The sequence below is a fragment of the Parasteatoda tepidariorum genome, chromosome 6 (assembly GCF_982258835.1).
Source record: "Parasteatoda tepidariorum strain Cologne lab strain chromosome 6, Ptep-v5.0, whole genome shotgun sequence".
NCBI classification, from domain to species: Eukaryota; Metazoa; Arthropoda; class Arachnida; order Araneae; family Theridiidae; genus Parasteatoda; species Parasteatoda tepidariorum.
In genome coordinates this window covers 107,085,297-107,110,153 of record NC_141760.1, presented here as the reverse complement: position 1 = coordinate 107,110,153, position 24,857 = coordinate 107,085,297, and the positions used below count along the sequence as shown (strand labels likewise).

Sequence of the window (24,857 nt, the reverse complement as noted above, 5' to 3'; positions counted from 1 at the left end):
AACACGTAATTGGAAGGATAACTATCAAATTTGTTTTTTAGAACTTCTAAAATGCAAGTTTGGTGCAGTGTGAACAAAACTTTACCTATTAGGTTAATAACTGTAATGCTTAATATTTTTTTCTTAGTAATGCTTGCACTGGAAATATTTAAAGTAAGAAAATTCGGTCTTCAACTGTTGCAATTTTAAATTAAGAAAAAGAAAATCCGAATTTTTGCTTTGACATACTTAAGGCAATCAGTTCCTACCATGATATTAATTAGTCTGATTTTATTAGTTATAAATATAACAACAATTTAAGTGGCTATAAATATGGTAATTGCTTATGACTGTCCATAAATTTCAAAATTCTTTGTTGACTCTTAAGGCTATCCACCATCTAGTGTTTTTTTCTTCTTTGCCTACTTCAAAAATAAGTTGTTACTATTTTTTAATATTGTTGCAACTTATTACTTTAATATAGTAACTATTATATATATATATATATATATATATATATATATAAAAGTAAACTACGCATAGGCTTAATGTGTAATTGTGAATAATCTTTCTACAACTTCCCTATTTTTTTTTTTTTTTTTAAATTGGCTTACCTTTGTAACTTGCCAATTATCAGTTAAACAAATATTAGTAGAGAACCCATTATCCGGAATGGTCGGGACCGTCGCTATTCTGGATAACAGGTTTTTCCGGTTTTCTGAATCACTACAAAAAGCTGTTTTTTTCATTGTCAAACCCAACTAAAAAAAACAATTATTTAGAAATAATTTTAAAAAGAAGAAAAAACAATAAAGTAATACACATAACTTTAATAAAATAAAAAGGAAAAAAATGATGAGAAAATTATATACAGGCTTAATATAAAATGAACAAAAAAGGTAAGATGGTAAAATAAAAGGGGGGTAGACGCCATCTTCCTCATCACCTTCTTCTACTTCGTCTTTGTCTGCGTCAGGACTCAAAACCATCCAATCCATTTTTTACTTCATTATTAACGAATGTAAATGGAAAAATCAGGAGCATTTCTTTCCCTTCCAATGCGCGAGAAAGACATCCTTTAAATATAATTCTGGATGGAAAAAAAAATAATCCTTTGAAAACTTTTGGAGAAAAGAAAATCACATTTTTTCATTTAATTACTCTCTATTATTCTCAAATGAGAAGAGAAAAATCAGGAGCATTTCTTTTCCTTCCTATGCGCGAGAAAGATATGGTGTGAATATAATTCTGGATGAGAAAAAAAAAGAACCTTTCCAAAATTTCTGGAGAAAAGAAAAACACAATTTTTAATCCATTATTTTTTATGATTCATAAATCTGAACAGAAAAATAAGCGTTTCTTTCCCCTCCTATGCAGGAGAAAGACATCTGGATGGGAAAAAAAAGGATTCTTTCAAAAATTTCTGGATAAAAGAAAAACAAATTTTCTTTACTTCATTGTTCTCAAACATTTCTTTTCCCTCCTCCTATGCGCTAGAAATACATCATTTGAATATAATTCTGGATGGGACAAAAAAATGTTTTGAAAATTTCTGCAAAAAAGAAATTAAGAATTTTTTACTTTCCAAAGGAAAAATCTTTCAACAAAAAACTCTAGAACGACGAAATACTTTTACAGTAATAATGAAAGTTTTTAGAATTCGCGAATTATTGGAAATTATTTCAGATGACTTTTCCTTTTTTTGAGTCTGTATAGATTTTTAAACTGCATCTTGTGATACAGCTCTTTACTTTCAATTTTTCTTCTTGTGTGTTAATCAATAATTGGTTCTTAAATTTGCATGATGTTTTATGTTTGCAATTGTTTATTTGTGTAACACAATTGTTTTTCATTTAAATGAAATTGTTCTAGCATTCGAGAGAAGCAATTGTATCAGACGATACTTTTCCATCCTCATCTGATAATGAATCGGGAAGTTCCCTTGCTGTTGTGGACTTAACTGATGATTTAAGCGAAGATGGTATGTAATAATTTGTTTCAAAAATCTTTACGAAATTGTTGGAATTTCATTTATAATATTTTATTCCTATGTATTAGTTATCTGCTAAAATAGAATTGTTCAAATTCTTCAGAAAGTAACTGTGGACCGTTGTCACTAACCACTGTAGTTAGAAGACCAAACCAGGAGAAACAGTCTCTTAGAGAATCGATAGTGGCGTGAGCAGAAATAATTTTCTTGGGATAAGTTTCAAAACACTTAGAATAAGCATAAACTATTATGAGAAAATAATGTTTGAAAAATGGTACTGCAAAATCGATATGTATTCATTTCTACAAAGACAATCCTAGTAATGCACTTGAACTCTGTTTGAGTTTTCACACGATCAACACAATTACGTGCCAGTCTGAATATTGTTTCAGTACACACATGAAAGGGCAATGGCTTTCATTTTAACAACTCCCAAGTGTCCTACTTGAAGCCCTTGTAAAACTTGACTTCGAAATTTCTTTAAAACATAATATAATTGATCCATCCGTTTTAATCATCGGAGCAACAGGTGTACCTCACTGCGATGTTTCTTCTTTTTCAAGTCTATCAATTTCGTTTTTCATTTATTGTTACAGATTAGTGTTCGTTTTCTGAAAGTTTGTGTGCATACAAAAAGTTCTTAATTGTTTTAAAGCCTTACTCAGATGTTTGTTCTAACTAGTTGTACATTTTCATTGGTCTCGCTAAGCACTACTGCTTCTGCCACAAGTTTCAACATTTTTATCAACTGAAGCATAAACATCAAACCTGTTGTTTAAGGCATTTTATTCTAATGGTAACAAATCCTGATTTTCTTTACTATTAACATCAGAAGTTACTGTTCTTATCTTAAAACAAGTTAACTTAAATTTTTTTTCAAGTCAAAGTTTTTGAACGATAAAAACAGGAATCTGCTAGTTTCAAAAAAGATCTAAATGGGTATTATTAACATTATGAGAATAGAACAAGATGATACATACGCATACCCTCCAACTTATGAGGATTTTGAAAATAATGCTTTCTAGTGGTAGCGAACCAAAGTAGAAATTTTTAAAGCAAATGGATCTCTCATAAAACTTTTATCAGAACTTAAGAATCTAGCCATATGGCCTGCACTTTTATAATTAATAGTGGACAAGTTACGCTAAAATTAATTTTTTTTAAATATTAAGACATTAATTTTGCTACCGTCTGAAAAGAAGATTTTTGAAACTACGGGAATTCCGTAGCAGTTGGAGGGTATGCATACGGGAAAATGAAGGAGACAGGAACGATGGATGGAGATTCCACTGTATTTATATATGAAAAAGGAAAAGAGATTTGTTTATTTTGATTGTAAAAAAGTGTCCAGAAAATGTACATTTTCGGAGTAAGTGGACATCTTATATGGGACTTTATACTGTATACATATAATAAAAAGGATTTATAAAGGACAATTTAGGCTGTAAAGATAATAATCTGCATGTGATAATGGCTACTCTTTCATGTTTTCTTACATGCAAAGGCAAGCACTTGTCTCCATTTGAAAACCTTTTTTTTTTTTTTTTATGTCCATTTTAAAGAAAGTTAAAAATAAAATAGAATTTAGCTCTCCTCAAATTTATCCTGATGTTTAAAATCATTAGTTTTGTCAATGCCTTGTGTATTAATGTAGTATTAATGATTTAATAATGATTTTAACTATAAAATATTTATGGATGTTTTCAAAAACCAAAGCTAGTGCCACCTGTCCTAATTGTTAAATTTTGCATTGTTTATCAAAATTTAAAAAAAAAAAAAAGTTTTTAAAATTATTTGATGCGCGTCGCCCTGCCTTTTCATTTTAAAAAAACTCATGAAGTTGTTTCTGTAGCGGTATCTGTTAGCAAAAACTGCAGAGAGAGTTTAATCTTGCAAAAATGTGAAGAAAAAAATTTAAATTGAGGTACAAGTTAAACCCTTTGAGTTGATCCCCTTCTATGATATTTATTCGAGTTTGCCCAAAATTTGCCAGATATGTTGATTATTTTGGCATAGAGATCAATACAAAATCTCCCCGAATTCATTATTGCTACTACAGTGTAAAGTCGCGTATCCGGAATCGGTGGGACTTCCAGAAGTCCGTATAATAGATTTTTCCGTATAATACACCCCCAAGGTAAACAAAGCTTAAAATGATTTAATAAACGATCTGAATCTAAGAAGCAAAAAATAAATAAACACTATTTTTAAGGGGAATAATGTTTTAGCATTAAAATATCTAATCAATCAAATATAAAATATTAGAAAAAAAGTATTATTACTGAAAATATGGAAAACGAAAAAAATTTAACAGTTACGAAAATATTAATCCGCCATTTTGAACTAGAATGATTCAAGCAGGAAGGGGAAATTCTGGAACAAAGCTTAAAATGATCTAAATCTAAGAAGCAAAAAATAAATAAACATTATTTTTAAGGGGAATAATGTTTTAGTATTAGAAATATCTAATCAATAAAATATGAAATATTAGAAAAAAAATATTATTGCTTAAAAATATAGAAAACTAAAAAAATTGACATATGAAAATAATAATCCGCCATTTTTAACTAGAATGATTCAAGCAAGAAAGGGAAATTCCCGTCACTCATTAACGTGGGTAGATGGAGGAGAAAAATTCATTTCCTTCTTATTTGTGAAAGAAAATAAGTGTAAAGAGGAGATCATTTAAGTTGAGGGTGGGGAAGTAACAAATTATTGTTTTCTCTCCAATCATTGGCTATCAATCAAGCATAAAGGCGGGACACGCTGATCGGGTTCTCTTTATTTTTTCTTTTATGACTGAAAGAATCTGCTAAAGAAAGAATGTTACCCCCTTTTTCCCCCCGCCTCCTAAATATTACATGGTATGGGGAAGAAGGAATGTTTTGTTTCTCAAGGACGTGTATCCTTTTAGACCTATTCAAATTTTCCATTCTGACTCCCCCTCCACCTTAACGCTTGCCCCGTTTACCCTTTTCCAAAGTATTTCTTCTTTCAATAAAAAGATTCCAGGAAATGCCTCTTTTACTAGCCACCTGCATGGGAAAGGAGGGGGGGAGGGGACTCCGTTGCGGTCTTTTGAAAACAAATCTCCCTCTCTTTTTCCTACATTCCAAGGGAGGAGTGTCACTAACGGTCACTCAATGGGCTTGGTAGATCTTCACTTCCCCTTTCTGGTGATTTATGGGTTCGATGCATAAATCAGAGGTGCAGTGCAAGCTAGAAAAAGAGAAAATTTGTCAAAAGATCTTTTTTTTTTTTTTTTTTTTTTTTTTTTTTTAAGGAAAGGGGGAGATGGAGAGATGTTTGTTTATTTTGATTGTTAAAAAGTGTCCGGGAAAGGGACGTCCGGATATGGGACGTTACACTGTAATTGATCATTCTTTTCCAGATGGGGATCAGATTACGGAGAATGTTGCTAATTCTATGCAGAAAAGTCACACCACGACAACCTTATTTGGTAAGATTTTTAATAATCGTGATTACTATGAACCCCAACTTTAAAGTTCCTATTTTGATTAAAATTTAAACTGCAAAGATTATAGTTTTTAATTTATTATTATTTTGTGTAACTGTCTCTTGTTATTAATCCATCTTAACTATATATATACAGTGAAACCTCTCGGTAAGGGCCAACTGTCGTTCCATTGAAAATTGGCCCTTATGGGGGGTGGCCCTTAAATGGGGTGACCAAAAAATAAAATGAGGAAATCGAAATTTATGTAGAAAAAAACTGTTTATTAACATTTTAAGATTTTATACCTGCTTAAAAAAATTTTTAATTGAAGTTTGTTCACTTTTTACAATTTTTTTCGCAAACAATTTTAGTTTCTAATGATTCCTTAACTCTATAAAACAAATTAGTCAAATTCGCATCATTTATTAATGCCTCGGGATATCAGTTTATTTACTTCTATTAGCGTTTCTTGGTTTGATAAATATGGCATGGGGGACTCATGGGACGGGGGGGAAAATGGCCTTTATTGGAGGTAGTCAGGAAAATGTGGCCCTCTAATGGGAGGAAAATTAACATTATGTCTATGGGGAAAATTTTCGTTCCTCAAAATATTGGCCCTTAATAGAGGTGGCCTTTAGGAGAAGTTTCACTGTATATATATATGTATATGTATATATATGCGTGTATGTGTATATATATATTAGGTGACCCAATTTTTCAATTTTTTAAAAGCTTAGCCCTCATAATTTATTCCAATCATCAGAAAAATTATGCATACAAAATTTTACTTCATTCAGATAACTCCAAGATGACCCACATAGATAATCAATCACCAAGCACAGCCTTTAAATGGCGCCGAATTTTAAAAAAAAAACTTTTAATTAATACCAGAGTTAAACTTTTTTCTCTTTTAAGTACAGTGGAGCATCGTTTATACGACGTATACGTTTATACGACGTTTTAGTGTGGTCCCAAATCATTCCTATTCATTTTAATGTAAAAATATATCGTTTATACGACGCACAGAATCGGTTATACGTCGGTTTTTAGATTTTGATCACGTTTATTTAATTTTTTATTTTTTCTTGCGTATTTTAAAAAAGGGCGGAATTTGCCAACATGAATGATACAGAAAAGTGTGCCAACAAGGGATGACGACCGTAATTTTTACCGGATGACTGAAAAAACTAGACAATGTTACGAAGAGGCAAAAACGAAAAATTTTGCTATTCATCGACCAACGTCCAGCGCACCCATCGATACTAATTGGAAAATGTAAAAGCTCTCTTTTTTCCTGCAAATTGCACAAGTGCGCTTCAGCCATTAGATTACGCCGTGATTAGAAATCTAAAATTGCATCATAGAAAGCAGTAAGTTCAACTCGCTATTCAAAGCATTGTAGAGACTAATAGCAAGAAAATATAATTAAAGGTAACATACGTTCAAGTTGCTCACTGCAATTTTTCTTCTTTGGTTATTTGTTTATTTTGCTTTGTGTAATTTAGAAATTTATGTAAATCAACACGTTAAACATTAAAATTAACTGAAAACAGAGTTAGTTTGAGTTTTAGAAGTAAAAATCGATTATACGACGTCATTGTTTATACGACGTTTTTCGGCGGTCCCTTCGGCGTCGTATGAACGATGCTCCACTGTATATTCAATTTCATTTACTAATTGTGCCCCGTAACTTCTTCACATATTTATATTATTTACCTAAAAAAAATTGAATAAGATGCCTATTAATGCTGTAGTTTGCTTTGCAAGTAGGGATTTTTAGTAATTATTTCTTACAAATTGGTGACACATCGACTGAAAAATGTCTTTCGGAAAATATTCAGTCAGCAACAATAAGTGCAATAAAAAAATGTAGTAGAATCACTGATGAAGTCTAAACAGAATTAAAGTAATATTTATGAAGCAAACGAAGCATGCTGTCTGAAGAAACATTATGCCACATTGCCAAGTCTTATATAATGTGAAATTTTTTAAAAAAAATGCAAATTGAGTTGGATTTAAATTATGACATTATCTCTAAGACATAGAATGTTTCCGAAACGCCCCTTTTTAGGTTTTATACGAAATTATTTCCAGGCTCTGCAAACCCTAACTATGCATCTGGGAAATATAAACAGAAATTTGGCATAGAGTAAAGAGCAGCGAAATTGTATTTTTTAAAAAATTATAACATGTAGCTGAGAGCCACCCTAACATATATATGCACATACAAGTTTGTAGTGTACTGTAAATTGTTGTATAAATTTTGCAGTTGTACTATTTAAATTTTCTAATTTTTCTTTCCATAATAATATAAAAATAAATATATTTTAAAAATGTGAACATTGATCTTCAAAGATATGGCATTACAATCCCCAATCCCTCTTTGTTAAGAATGACTTTAATACTTTTAATTTCTCTATAATCCTGAAAAGGTTTGAATGATGAAAGGTTTGAAGTTTTTTCTTATTAAAGTTTATTTAATTTAATCTTTAAAGCAGCACTTACTTTTAAAGTTCTTAATTACGATGTGATTAATTTACACAATGTGAGAATTGTAAGATAAAGTTAATTGTGTTTTTATCAGTTACCTTAAAGGGGCGCATATAATCAATGTTAATAGATTGCTAATTATAGAAAATTAAAATATAATTAAATTTCACTAAATTTGATTAATGTTTAGTATGATATCTCCAAACCCCTTTTCTTGAATTCTCAAAGAAAAGTTTTACCAAAAAAGTGCCCGCTTTTTTCCCCTCTTGTTTTGGCAGACAAAATCTAAAATTTTGGGATCCAACCCTTAAATATTTCTTTATCATTTTAGAAATGATTATTATTTATTTTTGTTGTTGCTTTCTTTACGAAGTTTGTTAATTTAAAAATTTTCAAACCTAAATTGACATGCGGAAATATAAAGTAGCTCGTTAACTACAAAAAGTACTACCCTAAGTAGCTTTTGTAAGAGTACTAAGTTTAATTTCATGATTAGTGTTCTCGTGCAATTTAGACTGTAACAACTCTTGTAATCCTAAACAAAAGGCTGGAGCTCCATCTTTATTTTTAAATTTGGTAATAAACAACTAATATGACTATTATTTATCTGAGATAATTTATTCAAATAGCACTTATATTATTGTAACCAGTTTTAAACTTCAGCCATGTTTTTTACATGTAAAGTGCGCCAAAAAGAAATACCATGCTTAATAACTTTTGATCTAATAATTGGATCTTCCCGTACTAGGACTCAATCTAATGATTCAAGGGGGTAACCTCAAGGATGCTAATTAATTAGTGCAGGTGATATTTTAAGTTTTGAAATGAGACAGAAAAATGTACTTTCTCTGCATAAACACACCTTTTTTTCCAGGGATTCGGATTTTTAACTCCCAAAATATGGGGCGCAGCTGCAATCTGGGAAATATAGTCACCATAGTTTGGACCCCTTAATGTTAATTCTACTTTTTGCGTATTTCACCATATCTCGAGAAATTTGTAAGTGAATTGCAAATTTTTTGCACAAAATTATAAAATTTGTTTGTCCAAAGAGAATTCTATGCAAAATCTAAATTTTAATAAGTATTTATTGTTTTTTATTATTTAATTTAATAATAGTAAAAGAAAATTGAACTGTAAGATATATAATTTATTAAATCATTTTAAAGTATGTAATTTTACATGGCAAAATACAAAATTTGAGCAAAATCGGAGGAATAGTTCCCGAGTAATGAAATTTTTAGAAATACTATTTTTTAAAAATTCAATTTCTCATTAACTATTTGGCTGATTTCGCTGAAATTACGTTAAAATGATGTAAAAAAACTGTACGCCTCAGAGTTCAAAATTTTTTCGGCCATTTTTTAATAAAGTACTAAAAATTAATAAATATTTAAAGTATTTTTTTTGCATGGAATTATCTTGGGGCAAACAAATGTTATAATTGTGTGCAGAAAATTACGAATTCCCATAAAAAGTTCTCGAGATATGTGTAAAATGTAAAATTGACATTAAGGGGTCCAAAGTTAGGATCGTTGTCCTGATTAAACTATGGGGACAGTATTTCCCAGATTGTGGTTACATATTTTGGGGGTTAGAAATCTGAATCTGTTGAAGAAGAGAAAGGTTTATTCAGAAAAACTATAATTTTGTGCCTGTAACTTTATTCTGTAACTTAAAATATTGTTTGCACTACCTAATTAGCATATTTGAAGTCACCCCCTCAAACCATTAAGATTGAGTTCTAGAACGTGAAGGTCCGATCATTAGATCAAAAGTTATTTAAGATGGATTGTTTTGTTTTTGGTGTACAACTCAAATCAACTTACAATTAGGGTTGAATTACATACATGATTTTTATTTGTGCAACTCACAAAAGCTAAAGTAAAATTTTGTGACTGTTATCTGCTTTATTTTATGCTTGCATTGGTATAAGTAGAACAAGACGTTTCTTTGGATTCATACATGGTTCCAAATGGTTTTTTGGGTAAGTTAATTTTTTAGTATATATGGTTTTAGTATACGTACATTGGCGTGCAAATGTCTCTCATCAGTATACTTTTATTCTGTCTTTTAAAATGGGAGAAAAATAAATATTTTTTACTTTATTTTTATTATGACCAAATTCAGTATCACTGTTTATTTATCATTGTATGTACAGTACAGAACCCATTATCCGGAAATCAGAAAACAAAAAAACCGGAACGAAATTCGATAAATTTTCCCGCAATTTAAAATAAAAAAATTTTGTTTCCTCATAAGATTTTAGGATTTTTCTTTCTTTTTTGAAAGATGTTTACCTTACCATATTTTCAGAAATAATCATTAGTGCATTACCTCATCGTTTTTTCTTATTTTTAAGATTATTTCCAAAAAAAATTTTTTTTAGTTGGGTTTAACACTAAAAAAATGGCTTTTTGTAGCGATTCAGAAAACTGGAAAAATCAGTTATCCGGAATAGCGATTGTCCCGATCGTTCCGGATAATCGGTTCTCTACTGTATAAAGATTTATAAACATGAAAATTAAAATAATCTTTAATATTTTCCACGGTCTATTTGATCAAAAAAGAGTACTAGACGTGCTTACATATTTAATTATTTTTTTATTCATTAAGTCAGATAAATTTGTGGTGGCTCAGGGGATAGAGCGCTCGCCTTTCAATGAGTTGACCCAGATTTGAATCCTAGCAATAGCTAATGGATAAGAATTCTGTAAACAGCTGGCATCGTTCGCAATGCTGACTAAAATATCCTCAGTGGTAGACGTATCATGGGTTAGAGTCCCCTTATCATCAGGCTAACTGTGAGAGATTTTTATGATTTTCTTCTCCATGTAATGCAAATGCAGGTTAGTTCCCTCAAAAAACTCCTCTAGAAAGGCTAATTTCTCACAATACTTGATTCACGAGTTCCCTTGTCTTCTGATTGGATTCAAAATTACAAGGATGTGTTGTTGAACATTACTTAACATAGTCATAACATAACATAGTTAAATAGTCATAAATTCATTGGGTCGGCTGTTCAAAATTGGGTCGGATGGTTACAAAATTTAAAATAAAATGAACAACGTGAATGTTTGCATTTACATGTTATATATATATTGGACATATTATATGTTGGACTATGTTTGTAAATAAATATTTCTATAGTTATCTTAAACCACACGTTTGTTTTGTTTACAATATTTTTCTGAAAATGTGCTTCAATAAAAATAAACAATTTAAAATCAACAGTAAATGAAAAAAATTAGTTAAGTATTGAAAGACAAAATTAATGGAAAAATTGTGCTAATTCGTTTAGGAGAATCATGAAAAATCGTGATACTTTTATTGACACTAATGATGCTTAATTAAATTAGAGTTATTTGTTAGATCAAGCGTAAAATATTTCTGTACTATTATTGATACCTATGACAATTAATATTGGTAATATGTATTAATTAAAATAAAAAAATAATGTACCAAAAAGCGAAGTTAATGGAAAAAAGGCAGTTATTTGTTTTGGGTAACCATAGAAAATTGCCATACGCAGATGACGCTTGATTTATTTTGGTAATATGTACTACTGGTCTTAAAGTAATTTCTGTAGTTTTAATAAAAATTCTGCAATAGATTTTCCGTTTACTTAGTTTCAGAAAATATTTTTCCAGTGGTAGCAAAGATAGTGTATTAATGTTTAATGAATTAGAATTCAAATAACTTTTTCTCATCTCTACTTATAAACAATATATTAAAGGTCAGATAGAGAAATTGTCATGCTCAAAAGTCCTTATCCAAAGTCTTATAAGAATTCTTTTTGTTTTTAAAATTTCAGCTTTAATTTAGCTGCCACTGATAAATGTATTTTGAAAAAAAAAAAGAAAAAAATGTTAAAGTATTTTGTAATATACTAATATACATAAAAAGTATTGTCTTGATGCAATTGGTTATTAAAATTCCACCAATACTGAGCAGTTTTAATACTGATACTGTTGAAATAAGTGTCCTTCGGCCTCATTAAAGGATATGTATCAGCGAAAATTATTTGATTGGGATAAATTTTTACTCTCATTAGTTGACCCTGAGCAATAGCGTCATGCCAAGTGATACGGAATACGATTAATCTATTCTGATCTGATAACTACAAAAAAACGTCATATGCTTAATTTTATCATGTGAAACCACTGGGAAATAATGCAACTAATAATAAATAATAAAAAAATTATTTTGTCTTTATTAATTGCCTTTCAGGTTTGTTCAGTATTTTGTAGTGTTGTTCAGTACTTATTTATTGATTCTTTTCTTTTATTCACTCCTGATAAAAACGGTTATTCAGCTGATAATAATTAAAGTAAAAATAGTTTATCACCCATTTTAACTTATGAAAGTCGAAATAAGTTTTAAAATACTGGTCGTAGACTTTTGCATGCCACTAAATATAATATATATATATATATATATATATATATATATATATATATATATATATATATATATATATATATATATATATATATATATATATATATATAAATTTCAATTAAAATTAAATCATGATAATAATTTGCTTGCCAGAAATTTTGGTGGAGTTTTTTAATTGCAATATCTAATACATGCATACATATTCTTTTCTTTCTCTAGAGAAATGGTTTCTATTCAGTTTATTACCACTTGCAATAATTTCATTATTTTCCTAAAATACCAGTTTACAAATTGAAAGTGATTTGTGCAGAAATTAATTGTTTTGCAGGTTTCTTATTGCTAAAAAAATAAAATAAAATTTCTAGGAATTAATTTCTTATGTATGAAAATTATTCGTTTTTTAATTATAACCGAATCTAACTTAAACCACTTGCAATATATATTTATAAAAGTAAAGCGACAGAAAATAATTTTAAAAAAAGATATTAACTAAGAAAACTGGGGGGGAAATTATTCGTGTTTTGAGGAAAATTTCAAGTAATTAATTAACGTATAAGTCAGCAATCCAGATAATTCCTTCTGTTTTATAACTTAAATCCAAAAATTTACAATTAATATTACTGTCATAATTGAAAAGTGTTTTTAAAATTTTTAATATTTTTAAGAAACTTTTAATTATCAATATATATATACATAGCTGCCAATCTTTCCGCATTTTGCAGAAGGTTTTCTCATTTTTACTTACTTTAGCTACTTTTTTCGCTTTTACGCGCAGAAGATAAGATCTTCTGCATTTTACCCTTCTGCCCAATAGCTAGTATTTTCTTTAAGTCAGATTATGTTGACTATACCCCACAGCAATGCTGAATGCGAAAGGGTGTTTTCTGTAGTAAAAACAATAGGACTCAATTCCGCTCATGGATGTCTGATGAGACTCTCGAAAAACTTTAAATAATTAAGTCTAAGGAGGGTAGACTTTGTTTTGAAGGAGACTTTTCGAAAGATATTTAGTAAAAGCAAAAGGTGTTACTAAAGTATCTTTGCAAAAAAAAAATTTTTTTTTTGATATAATTCTTTTTCCATAATTTCTATTGAGTTCATATATAGTGCATACTATTATAGTGTAATTAAACTAATGTTAATATAAATCTTAAAATATTATATATTTTCCTTTAATCAAGAATTAATAAATGAATATTGTACCCTCAAGTAGCTGGTCAAAAGTTTTTTTAATTTTTTTTCCTTTTCTTGTTTTTAAAAAAAAGGGGACTATTTTTTAAAATAAATTTATTAGTAATTAGTATGCAGTTACGAATCTTCTGCATTTTTATAACTAGAGGTTGGCAGCTATGTATATATATATATATATATATATATATATATACATACATACAAGAAATCCAATTTTGTGTATCTACATAAAAATCGAAGGAAAATGCTTACCAGTTTGGATCCAGTTTTTCTGGCCAAATTATGAGGTGTGTCAATTAAATAACCAGAAGTGGCGTGCCCCAGCCTGGACCTCAAAATAATCGCTAGCCTTTTGGCGAATTTACGAAAAAAAAGTTGCAACTCAAATAAACAACCAGTTTCTTTTTCCCATAATTTTTTTTAAAAATTGTTTGGTGATTTAAAGTGCATTAATGCAGAAAAACTCTGAAAAACATAATTTTCACTAAAATGTTGAATGTCTTCATTCAAAATTTTTATCCTAAAGAATCCATCAATTTTCAAAGGAAAGATTCTTGAGGAAGGACAGTTTTTTTTAACAAATTGCATTTTTCAAAATTTTAATTTATGCATAATTTTTAAAAAAAATTATCATTTCCTAAATTTCAGTTTGAGAGAGTGATTTGAAAATAGTGTTGTAATTCATTTTTTCGCACAACCAAGCAAACACAAACAGAATTTTTTTAGAGTAAAGAACAATATTAATTTTATACAAAAAGTGACTTTTTTATTACTTAACAACATTTATTTTAGTTTTGTTCAAATTGTAGATTAATTTTTGTAGCTAATTTCAAATGCAAATCAATTGAGCATGTGTAACTAGGAACTGAGTGTTAATCAAGTAAATTCCTACCCCAATATTTTGAATTTAATTTTGAATGTTGTTATTGTTAATAAAAAAAAATTAAGTTAACCCCTTGACATACAAAAACGTCTGGGAGATGTCATTTGTTTCTTATGTCAAAACGATAATTGATGTGTCTCAATTCTCTCTCTTCAACAGAGAGATGCCAACTTGCTCCGGACAGCAAATAAATATTTTAAACTGGTAGTTTATCAGTCGTGATACTTGGTTTAATAAAGTCAATTTCATAGATTTTTATCCACCACTATTTCTAAATAATTCTGAGGCTTATATAATTCACCACTTTATAGTAGTTATGTCATGCTATACTTTTTAAAAAGCAAGCAAAAATAGTCAAATATTTGCAAAATTTAGTTTCTAGTTATTTATTCAATTTAGTAGATTTTTATCCACCACTATTTCTAAATTTGTAGACTTATATAATTCACCACTTTGCAGTAGTTACCATGGCTCGAAAAATATCAGAAATTTTACACGTCCCCGAGGACGGCTTGTCCAACAATGTACCCGTCCTCCTTTGAAACTAACCCGTAGCTTCTAAATAAATAAAAATATAATTTTCTCTTATTTATTATTAACATTTATATAAATTGCACAATGAATTAGTAGTTACTAGGATTGCATTATACAGTAATAAAAGAAATACTAGGATACTAATAATAAAACCTAGTATTTCTTTTATGAAATAATTTAAATGACAAAGGTCAAGTTATCTGGAATGTCAATTTATCCGAGGGTACTGCGTTTTTTAAATGAATCAAACATGACGACGTTTTCCAGTTCCACAATCAAGCCAATGATTTACAGAGGTTTCTGCACAGAAGTCTGAAAGAGGTTTTCCATTTAGGTGGATGTTCATAAGTGCGTTTAACGCTTCTTATTCAAGACTAGTACGTAATGTGTTTTTTTGTAAGTTCATTGCTGAAAAGCCTCTTTCAACCGGTGCAGTACTACCAGAGAAACCATCGATTCCATCATGCGCAGTATGTTGCTGTATTTCTAGATTAGAGGGTCATTTTAGAAGTGAGGCGCTAGACTCTAGTAAGGTAAAAAAAATTGAAAATGTATCACGAACATTAACGGTAAAATTGGTAATTGGCCGTCCGCGCAGACGGCGGATTCGAGAAATTTGTTGTCCGTGGAGAATTTTTGACTGCCGCGGACGGGCGGTTTTCCGAGGCCTGGTAGTTACGTCAAAGCAAGCAAAAATAGTCAAATATTTGAAAAATTTAGTTTGTAGTTATTTACCGTTTTTAATTATTTTGGCGTGTCCGGAGCAGTTGGCATCTCTGTCTACATTCCGTTGCAAGTTGTTGTTTACATTGCAATCAAAGATCATTTCTATATCTAGAAATTAATAATTCTGCATAGTTTAGAGATTGTTTAATGATATTTCAAGGGGTTAACATTCAAAAGTCATAACTTCTTTACTCAAAAAGTAATTCTCTCGAAAAGTTTTACAAAAAATGTCTCCTTCTTTTATATATATATAAAAAGTGATGAAAAATACCTATGATATTTTATCAAAATAGTTGTGCTGAATGTATATGTAAGAATGTGTTATGTAAGTATCTTTTATGACTGTGAAATATACCTCTATGTTACTGTTAATAGAAAATGGCAACAGATCAGCTAATGAAACCAATAATTCGAATAATAGTCAGGAAATTATAGGTAAGTGTTTATATTTATGTACTTTTACATTTTTAAAAATAGCCTTTTTTTTTTTTTTTTTTTTTTTTTTTTTTTTTTTTTTTTTGTTTCTGTTCTTTTTATACCATAACTTTGCATTCTAATAAACTGAAAAATTAAATGTAGCTTAAAAACTTAAATTCAACATAAATTCATCCAATAATACTGCCATGTTTGAAATACTCCAAAGTTTATGTTTGAAAACAGGTTTAGAAAAAAACTTAGTAATATGTGGGTTATATGGTACATTCTTTCCTTATTTATTCTACATACTTAGTAGCGTAGCTTGGCAAAGTGCCTTGTCAGCTAATTCTTTGTCCATCTTGACCTATCTTAAAGGATTAACCATCCTAGATAATAATTATTATTTTATTCATTGGTATTATTATCCAGGATTATAATTTTATTCTGACGTCAAGTCTCTGCTTGGAAAATAATTTCTTTGATTTAACAGATATGGCTGTAATCATAATAAAGTAATTAAAAAATAATTTTTATGTAAATTATACTTTAACAATTGCATAATGACGCATAAAGAGATGTTTACAAGGTTATATAAAAAAAAGGCTTAAAAGTATACCATGAAAAGCATGAGCTCATATAATACAGGGTTGCCCCAGACTATTAAAATGTGACTATTTGCTACTATTTTCGGCCATAGGCGACTTTTATTACCTGGGAAGGGTAAAAAAGCAACTATTTTCAGGAATAGGCGACTATCGGGAGACTTTTTTACTCTTAGCGAAATTATTTTTATACTTATACTTATTTTTCATAGACCTACTGTTACTTTGTGATTGCTGCCCAATCGCTGTTATCTTAAATTTTCGTTCTGAACTCAATAGATCAATGAAAAGAAAATATAAATAAAAAAAAAAGATCTTTCATTGGTTTTTTTTCAATTATTGTTTTTCATTTTAAGCGATACAATTTAATAGGGGTATTTTGTATTTAATTTTGTTATAAAAAGTTAGTTTTTTCAAATTTATTTTATGTAGGTAAGTATAATAATTTGATTATTTTTAAGCCAATAAATGTTCAGTTGTTTTTAATTATAAAAAAAATTAAAACAAAGCTTACCTTTATTTAATTTGCTATTATTTTTGAGAAACTGAAAACAAAGTTTTAAAAAAATTTGGCTATTAGTTAAGAAACAAACTTTTTTTTAAAAATTAAACAAAGAGTTTAGTAATGTTTTGACGCTTTTGAATAATTTAATATTAGTATCTAAAGTATTTTTTTTTATTGAAATTCTTTCAATAGTCAGTGTCATTTTTAAACAAATAAATCTTTAGTCAATTTTATTTTCAAAAACGAAAATAAGAACAAATAAGTAAAAATATTTTTACATTAAGTACAGAATTTGACCATTAGTTAATACTACTTTATGTTTTAAATAATTTTAAAAAAAAAGTCTAATGATGTTTCAAAAGCATGGTTTTTTTTTTCAACAAATAATTTTAAAAAAATTATTTTTTTTCTAAAGTGAACATTTCTTTGGTTTGTTTTCTACTTTCGTTTTTTTTCTTTAAATTTTAATGCATGTATGTAAAATATTTTGTTACAGTATTATTATTTTTAAACCAATAAATCTTAAATCATTTTTAATTTTAGAAATATTAAATAAAACTTGGGTTTGCTTTTAATTTGACTTCTTTATTATTTCAATTGAAAAAATTAAACAATGATATTGATGCTATAGTAGAATATGTTTAGAATTAATATTTTCTTTTGTAATAGATTTATTCCTTTTTATTTATTTTTGACTGATTTATAGATTTCCCATTGGTAATTTCTGAACATTTGCTAAATCGCGATACATCGCTATATCGCGATGTCTAACGTACGATGTATCACAATTTAAAATTTCTGACATCAACCTGTCCTAATCATAGTATTTGACAATTAAGCTACAATTTTAGTTATTTGGCTACTATTTTTGATAAATTTTTGTTCCTGTTCAGGCAACTATTTTCATAGTTTTAGGCAACTATTTTCATGCTTGAGGCTACTAAAAGCAACTATTTTTGTTCATTTTTTTCTGTGGCAACCCTGATAATAGAACTTTTTCTACTTATCTTAACCCTTTAGTGGAAAAGTTTCTTTTAGTCTCTCTATCACCACAGTACACCTTTTTAGCGATTCAGGCTAAAAATCGTTGCAGTATTTTGATCTGGTATTTTGATAGTGGCTGAACATTCTATTGGTATATCCTGCTGAGAAGTTGGATGTACTGCTGTAGAGGGAGATTTTCTTGCAATCCAGGTAATTAAAAAGCTGGTTTAATCGACATCAAATTTTGAATACTTCTCTGAATTTCTTTGTAGTATCCAACACATGTAGGGGTACAGTGGTGCTCACAAATTGTCCACTCTTAAAAATTCATGTAAACAAGAAATTTAATCTTACCTGTGATGCTTGGTTTTGTTAGATTGTAATTTTAGATTTATATTTCTTAATGAATTCAATTAGGTCTGGATCAAGTTGGCTGTAATCAAAGCTCTCTAGGTGAATATTATTCCCATTGACCTCTTTATTTTCCAATAAGTTTTGGAAACATTATAGTATTGCAGAAATGGCTGCAATCCACTGTTTAGTTGAAGTTGCAGCTTTTAAGACTTTAATAAAATTTCTTTATTTTAGGGAAAAATTAAGAAATTTTGCTACTGGCCAGTTATAGCATTTTTAACAGGAGACATTTTTTTAACAATTAAAAATTTTAAGCAATTAAAAAACTTATTATTTTAATTTAGTCAGTGTGTTTTTGAAGGAAAAAGTGGCGATTGGCAGTATTTTTTAAATTTTTATATTTAGGTTCCCTTTGGTCGCTAGCGCCTGTTTATTTTGTCCTAGTCCTTTGGATACCAAGTTTGGATGGAAGTTTTATCTAAGACTTAAAAAAAGAGAGCAATTTTCTAAAAATCGAATTTTATTTATTTATTACGAAAATTAATCAGTTAGATATCCCGTAACTTTCTGTGTTCCACTGTAACTTTTCCCCCTGGCTCATCCAGTCTTTTCACTATGTGGGTCAACCTCTTCTGCATTTTCTCTCTAGTGCCCAATCAAGGACAATGCCAGGAATGTGTGTCCATTCTTAGTATATGACTCTTTCTCTTTATGTTTCTTGATGGATTTTGTTTTTCTTTCGCAAATGCATCTCCTTTATAATGCTTTTTGCAAAAGCATTTCAGATTTGATGGTGTTCAACAATCGAATTTTTATTATTGTTCTTTAAAAAAAAAATTTTTTTTTTTTTTTTGAAAAATCATTTATTTTTTTATTCTTTTAACACTGTAAGCTTCTATGTTTCAGAAACATACTAAAGGATTGCTGGATTGCTTTCATTAATAAATTTTAAAGATTTAGTTTATGCATGTATGCGTAATATTTATGTTTGGCATTAAGTAAACAAGATCAGCTGAAAGAGCTGAAACAATTTAGTGTTGGCTAAAATTAAGGAAACTATATTTATGCTCTTAAGATATATAAGCATGATGGTTATAAATTACAAAAATCTGCTGCTGATATTAAGGGGTGAGTTTTTTTTTTTATTTCTAACTTTTTGCTTATACTGTTACAGATACCATCAATAACGACTCGATGATAAAAAGTAAGCTATTCATCAGTTCCATTCTCTTTTAATTTAGTCTAGATGTGTTTTTATTGAGTTAAAAACAAACATAATATTATAAGTTATAACATGTTTTCTTTTTCCATAGTTTATCTTTTTCCCTCCCTTTACTAATATTTTCTTCTTTTCTCTCAAAACCTAAGCTGGATTTCAACACTCTATGGATGTCCTCCAAGGTTAGTGACAATAGCTCTTAGAATTATAATAGATCTCTGATTATCCGATTACATTATTATACAGAAGTTTGATTATCCTATATCCCTTTTAAAGTGCATTGAGTGCTTATCGTTACAATCATTATTATTACAATCTATTGGTTATAGGGCTGCTGAATATGTTAAAAAGTTAATTCAAGTTGCAATGGTGCTCAGGGGATAGAGACCTCCCAATGAGGTGTACCAGGTTCAAATCCCAGAAATGGCTGGTCATTGAAATTTCAGTGCCAGGCTCATGAAATGTTTTCATCTCACATAACCTGTATATAAGTAAATAGAAAACATCGGGATGTCAGTAAACCATGTAGAAATCTGTAGCAATAATTGATAATAAAAAAAGCATGGATTCACCTTGAAATTGACACAAAATCGAGCTTGTCAGTGATTTGTTACTATATTAAAAAAATGAAAAACTGGTTGATTAAATTTTATTTTAGAGAAATAATTTAAAAAAAACATATATAATAAAAGAATGTCGTAAATTTTTGTGTAAGGGTCATTATTTCAAAATTTCACTTTAAAATTTGTTAGGTCCGACGCACTCGGAAAACTTGACAAAGAATAATTAGAGTGTCTGATAATCAGAGTTCTATTTTAAGTAGCAGTTGTTACATTTAATTTTATTAATATAAAGATAGAAGTTATCAAAAATGTATTGTAATTTTGCTTCATTACATGTTTTTCTTTGTTATAACATTCTATAGTTTAAATAGTTCTGCATTAGAACGTGTGTTCTTATGCTGATCCAAATAATTTAATGATTGAGAAATTCCAAAATTATACATTTAAAAAAATTTATTTAAAAAAATTCATCTCTATTTATAACATTAACATAATTATATTGAAATCAAAGACTAATCAACTTTAAATTAACCATAAAAGAATTATTGTAGTATTTAGTAGATGTATATCTTAAAAAAGTCTTTAAAGCATTTAATATAAATAATATTCTTAATTTGACATCTTTTATTATAATTTGAAGGCAACCCAAAAGAATTACAAGATCTTCAAGAAGTTATCACTGGTAGTTTATTGCCTAGCGAAACCACAGATGATGTTCAAAACTGGTTAACTCATAGAATGCCGTCGCCTGCTGGGATCTCTATAAGCAATGTTATTTCTGGAACAGATGTTTCTTCGGGTACTGACCTTGCTGAAGTTGCTCATTGTGATGCTGAACCTGTCATGCAGAGTACTAATTTTTCTATGAGTACACCATCAACAGAACCAGAGCCATTCCAAAGTACTTCAGTCTTTTCTACCTCATCGAATTCTATGCATCTTTGTTTAAGGAATTATGACAGGGTGTCGGAAGCTGGTGATTTTTGTGATTATCCCCCAAGTACTCAGTTTCACGATGATGAAGAACCAGATATTGAAATTATCAGTGAATTATCTCCTTCCGGTAAGTTTTATTAAAAGCATTCCATATTAAGCAAAATAAGATGTATTTTTAATTGATATGTTGATGTTGAGTGCCACACAGAATCCTGGTTAGGCCATGCTCGTTGCTTAAAAGTGCACATTTTGTAATACAGTAATGCAAAGCACACTAATAACTGATCAGGGGTCTGTCCAGGCATTTTGTGAAAAGTCATGTTTTTGTAAAATTGTGAAAAAACTATTCATAATTTGTGAATATAAAATAAGCATTAAGTCACATTCTTTCAAAGAGGGTCCTGCTTTTGTGAATTTGTGCAAATAGGGTCCTGTTATTGCAAAAATTGCTAAAAACCGTTTCAAGAAGTTTGTAAATTGTAAATAGATACAAGATTCTGCTCAGCAATTGCTGCTACTAAATTAGAAGTGCAACATACAAATATTTGGTATTTAGCCTATACAGGGTTCCCGCGGCCTTGAAAAAGCCTTGAAAAGTACTTGAATTTCATTTTGATTTTTAAGGGCCCCTAGAAGTACTTGAAAATGATATTAAATCCTTGAAAATTTCGAAATGACCTTGAAAAATATCGAAAACTCAGGAAAACAGCCCTTTTTCCAGTATTTCTATGTTTAACTTTATGACGCGCGTAAGTGTGAGAGAATGACTTCCCCGTCTTTCAGATGATGACACGTACTGTTTGATTTTAGGATTTTATGCATGTTTGGCTGATTTTAGGAATTTTAAATATTGGGAACTGCGCCAGATTCTGACAAAATCTCGATTCTTATTTAGGCGATTTTAATATCAATCATCGATCTTCGTATTAGACTTATTTAAAAATTATGTGTTGCAGGGATGAAAGACTTCCACGAAAAAGCGGAAATCCGCTTTCTTTCCCCAATTTTGATAATTTCCGACCATGTTCCAAAAACTAAAATTTTTGGGAAGTCCTATTGGAGAAACCCAAGCCGCCCGAACGATAGTCGGATTACCGCGACTTCTGCTGTAGAGTGGAAAGGAGTCTAAGCGTTTCGTTACGAGCGCCGATATTTTTTTTTTTTTTTTTTTTTTTGGCTGATTTTTGCAATTTTAAATATTAGGAACTGCACCGGAATTTGCTGAAATCGCGATTTTTAATCAAACGATTTTAATGTCAATCATCGATTTTTTTATTTAACTGATTTAAAACTTACGTGTTGCAATGTTTTTACGCGATTTAAAAATCGTACTAGCAATTCCTATTCACTCAATTTCAAAATCCAATATTGGATTTGTATTTAAGCGTTTTTAAAACCCAATATCGCGATTTGTATTCTCGTGAGTTTAAAATCCAACGTCGCGATTCGTATTCACGCATTTTTAAATCCAATTTTGCGATTCGTTATCACGCAGTTGTAATATCAGATATCGTTTTTCGTATTTGTACGCTATTTAAAAATTGCTCACTGCGATTCGTATTCACGTGATCTAAAAATTATGCATCGTGATTCTTATTTACGCGATATAAAAATTCAATATCGCAATTTGTATTTTCGTGTCTTTAAAATCCAACAGCATGATTCGTAATCACGGGATTTTATAAATCCAAAATCGCGATTCATATTCACGCGATTTGAAAATCCAATATCGTTATTTGTATTCACGCGATTTTAAAATCCAATATCATGATTTGTATTTTCGTGTTTTTAAAATCCAAAATCGCGATTCATTCACGCGATTTTAAAATCCAATATCGTGATTCATATTCACGCGATTTTAAAATCCAAAATCGCGATTCATATTCACGTGATTTTAAAATCTAATATCGTGATTCATATTCACGCGATTTTAAAATCCAATATAGTGATTCATATTCACGCGATTTTAAAATCCAATATCGCGATTCATATTCACGCGATTTTAAAATCCAAAATCGTGATTCATATTCACGCGATTTTGAAATCCTAAATCGCGATTCATATTCTTGCGATTTTCTAATCCAATATCAAGATTCATATTCACTCGATTTTAAAACCCAATATCGCGATTATTGAAGGAAGTAGAAGTAAGCTTTCTCTTGAATTAGTTTAGTTACTGTAAAGATGTGATATATTTTTCACTAGTAAGTAATTTAATAGTCGCGCCTTCCTATAATTGCTTAATTTTTTTTTAATATATTAGTGGTCAAAATTTTAAAATTATATTAAAGAAAAACTTAAAGTTAGCTGTCTAAATGCTTCTGCCACTTTAGATATTGAATAAAAATCTCCCAGCATTGTTAAAAGTTGCTTTTATAAATCTCAGTATCATATAGAACACTCCCCCGCCCCCTCCTCCCAGTGACCTGCGTTGTAAAAGTTCAGCTTTTTTTATTTTTGTCCACTTTAATGCCTAGTGTTGCAATTCGTTTTCGCGTGATTCAAAAATCGTACTCGCAATTCCTATTAAAGCAATTTAAAAATCTAATATCGCGATTTGTACTTAAGCGTTTTTTTAGCGCAATTAGTTTTTCCGCAAGTTTAAAATCCAATGTCGCTATTCGTATTCACGCATTTTGCGATATCAAACATCGATTTTCGTATTTAAACTCTATTTGAAAACTACTCGTTGCAATTCATATTCACGTGACCATGTCAAATGCGTATGATCGATGCTACTGAAAAAAAGTTAATTCAAGTATGAGTGGTTAATTAAAAAAGTCAGTGACCAAAATTGTTACTAAGAATCTATCAGAAGGTATTGAGGTGAAAGTTGGCAACTGTTTCAATTTAAAATGGTTGACTGGTAATAAATTTAAAATGATAATCAAGCCGCAACGTCCAATAATTGATTAATTTTCTTAAATAGAAAAGTGGTCGAAATTTCAAAATTATATTTAAGAACAATTTAAATTTCACTGTCTAAATGCTTCTGCCACTTTAAATATTAAAAGTCTCAAGGCAGAGTTGTTTTTAAATATCTAATTGATATCACAGTATTATATAGAACATTCCCCCCTACCCCGTCTTCTGCCCGAATCTTTGCTTATTCAGACTTTGTATACCTAGCTTAAAATAAGCCTTAATGCAAAATTCAAACCTGACGTTTTTATGCATCATGAATTTTATTCTCGACTTGATGCCAATCACCCTTGTTTTTATTTTTTTATATATATATACTTGGATCACTTTCCGAAATCAAGAGAGAGCAATGTAAGTCTTATTTTTCAGTACTGCTATTATCGACTAACATTTATCGTCAAAACATTTTAGCTTAAAATGTTAAATTTTAGTCTGTCTTTAACTAAAATTTAAGTCCTTGAGAATTTTATAATAAGTCTTAAGAAGTCCTTGAAAAGTACTTGAATTTTATTTTTATAGTAGAGCATGAACCTTGAAATCCAATATCGTGATTCATATTCACGCGATTTTAAAATCCAAAATCGCGATTCATATTCACGTGATTTTAAAATCTAATATCGTGATTCATATTCACGCGATTTTAAAATCCAATATAGTGATTCATATTCACGCGATTTTAAAATCCAATATCGCGATTCATATTC

General features: G+C 29.4%; 1 protein-coding gene across 34 annotated transcripts in view; it reads left to right on the top strand.

Moving 5' to 3' along the window:
* LOC107451143 (uncharacterized) overlaps window positions 1-24,857 on the top strand; it is a 97,601-nt gene that overhangs the window by 39,050 nt on the left and 33,694 nt on the right. For 8 of the 34 annotated variants that reach the window (XM_087166377.1, XM_087166368.1, XM_087166365.1 and 5 more), the window contains 7 exons: window positions 1,852-1,960; window positions 5,361-5,429; window positions 9,856-9,903; window positions 16,027-16,086; window positions 19,688-19,717; window positions 19,882-19,914; window positions 20,936-21,358. In XM_087166377.1, coding sequence (XP_087022503.1) covers window positions 1,852-1,960; window positions 5,361-5,429; window positions 9,856-9,903; window positions 16,027-16,086; window positions 19,688-19,717; window positions 19,882-19,914; window positions 20,936-21,358 — 772 coding nt within the window. The remainder of the gene's footprint in view (window positions 1-1,851; window positions 1,961-5,360; window positions 5,430-9,855; window positions 9,904-16,026; window positions 16,087-19,687; window positions 19,718-19,881; window positions 19,915-20,935; window positions 21,359-24,857) is intronic. The other 26 variants (XM_087166398.1, XM_087166396.1, XM_087166395.1 and 23 more) reach the window with 10 other exon arrangements.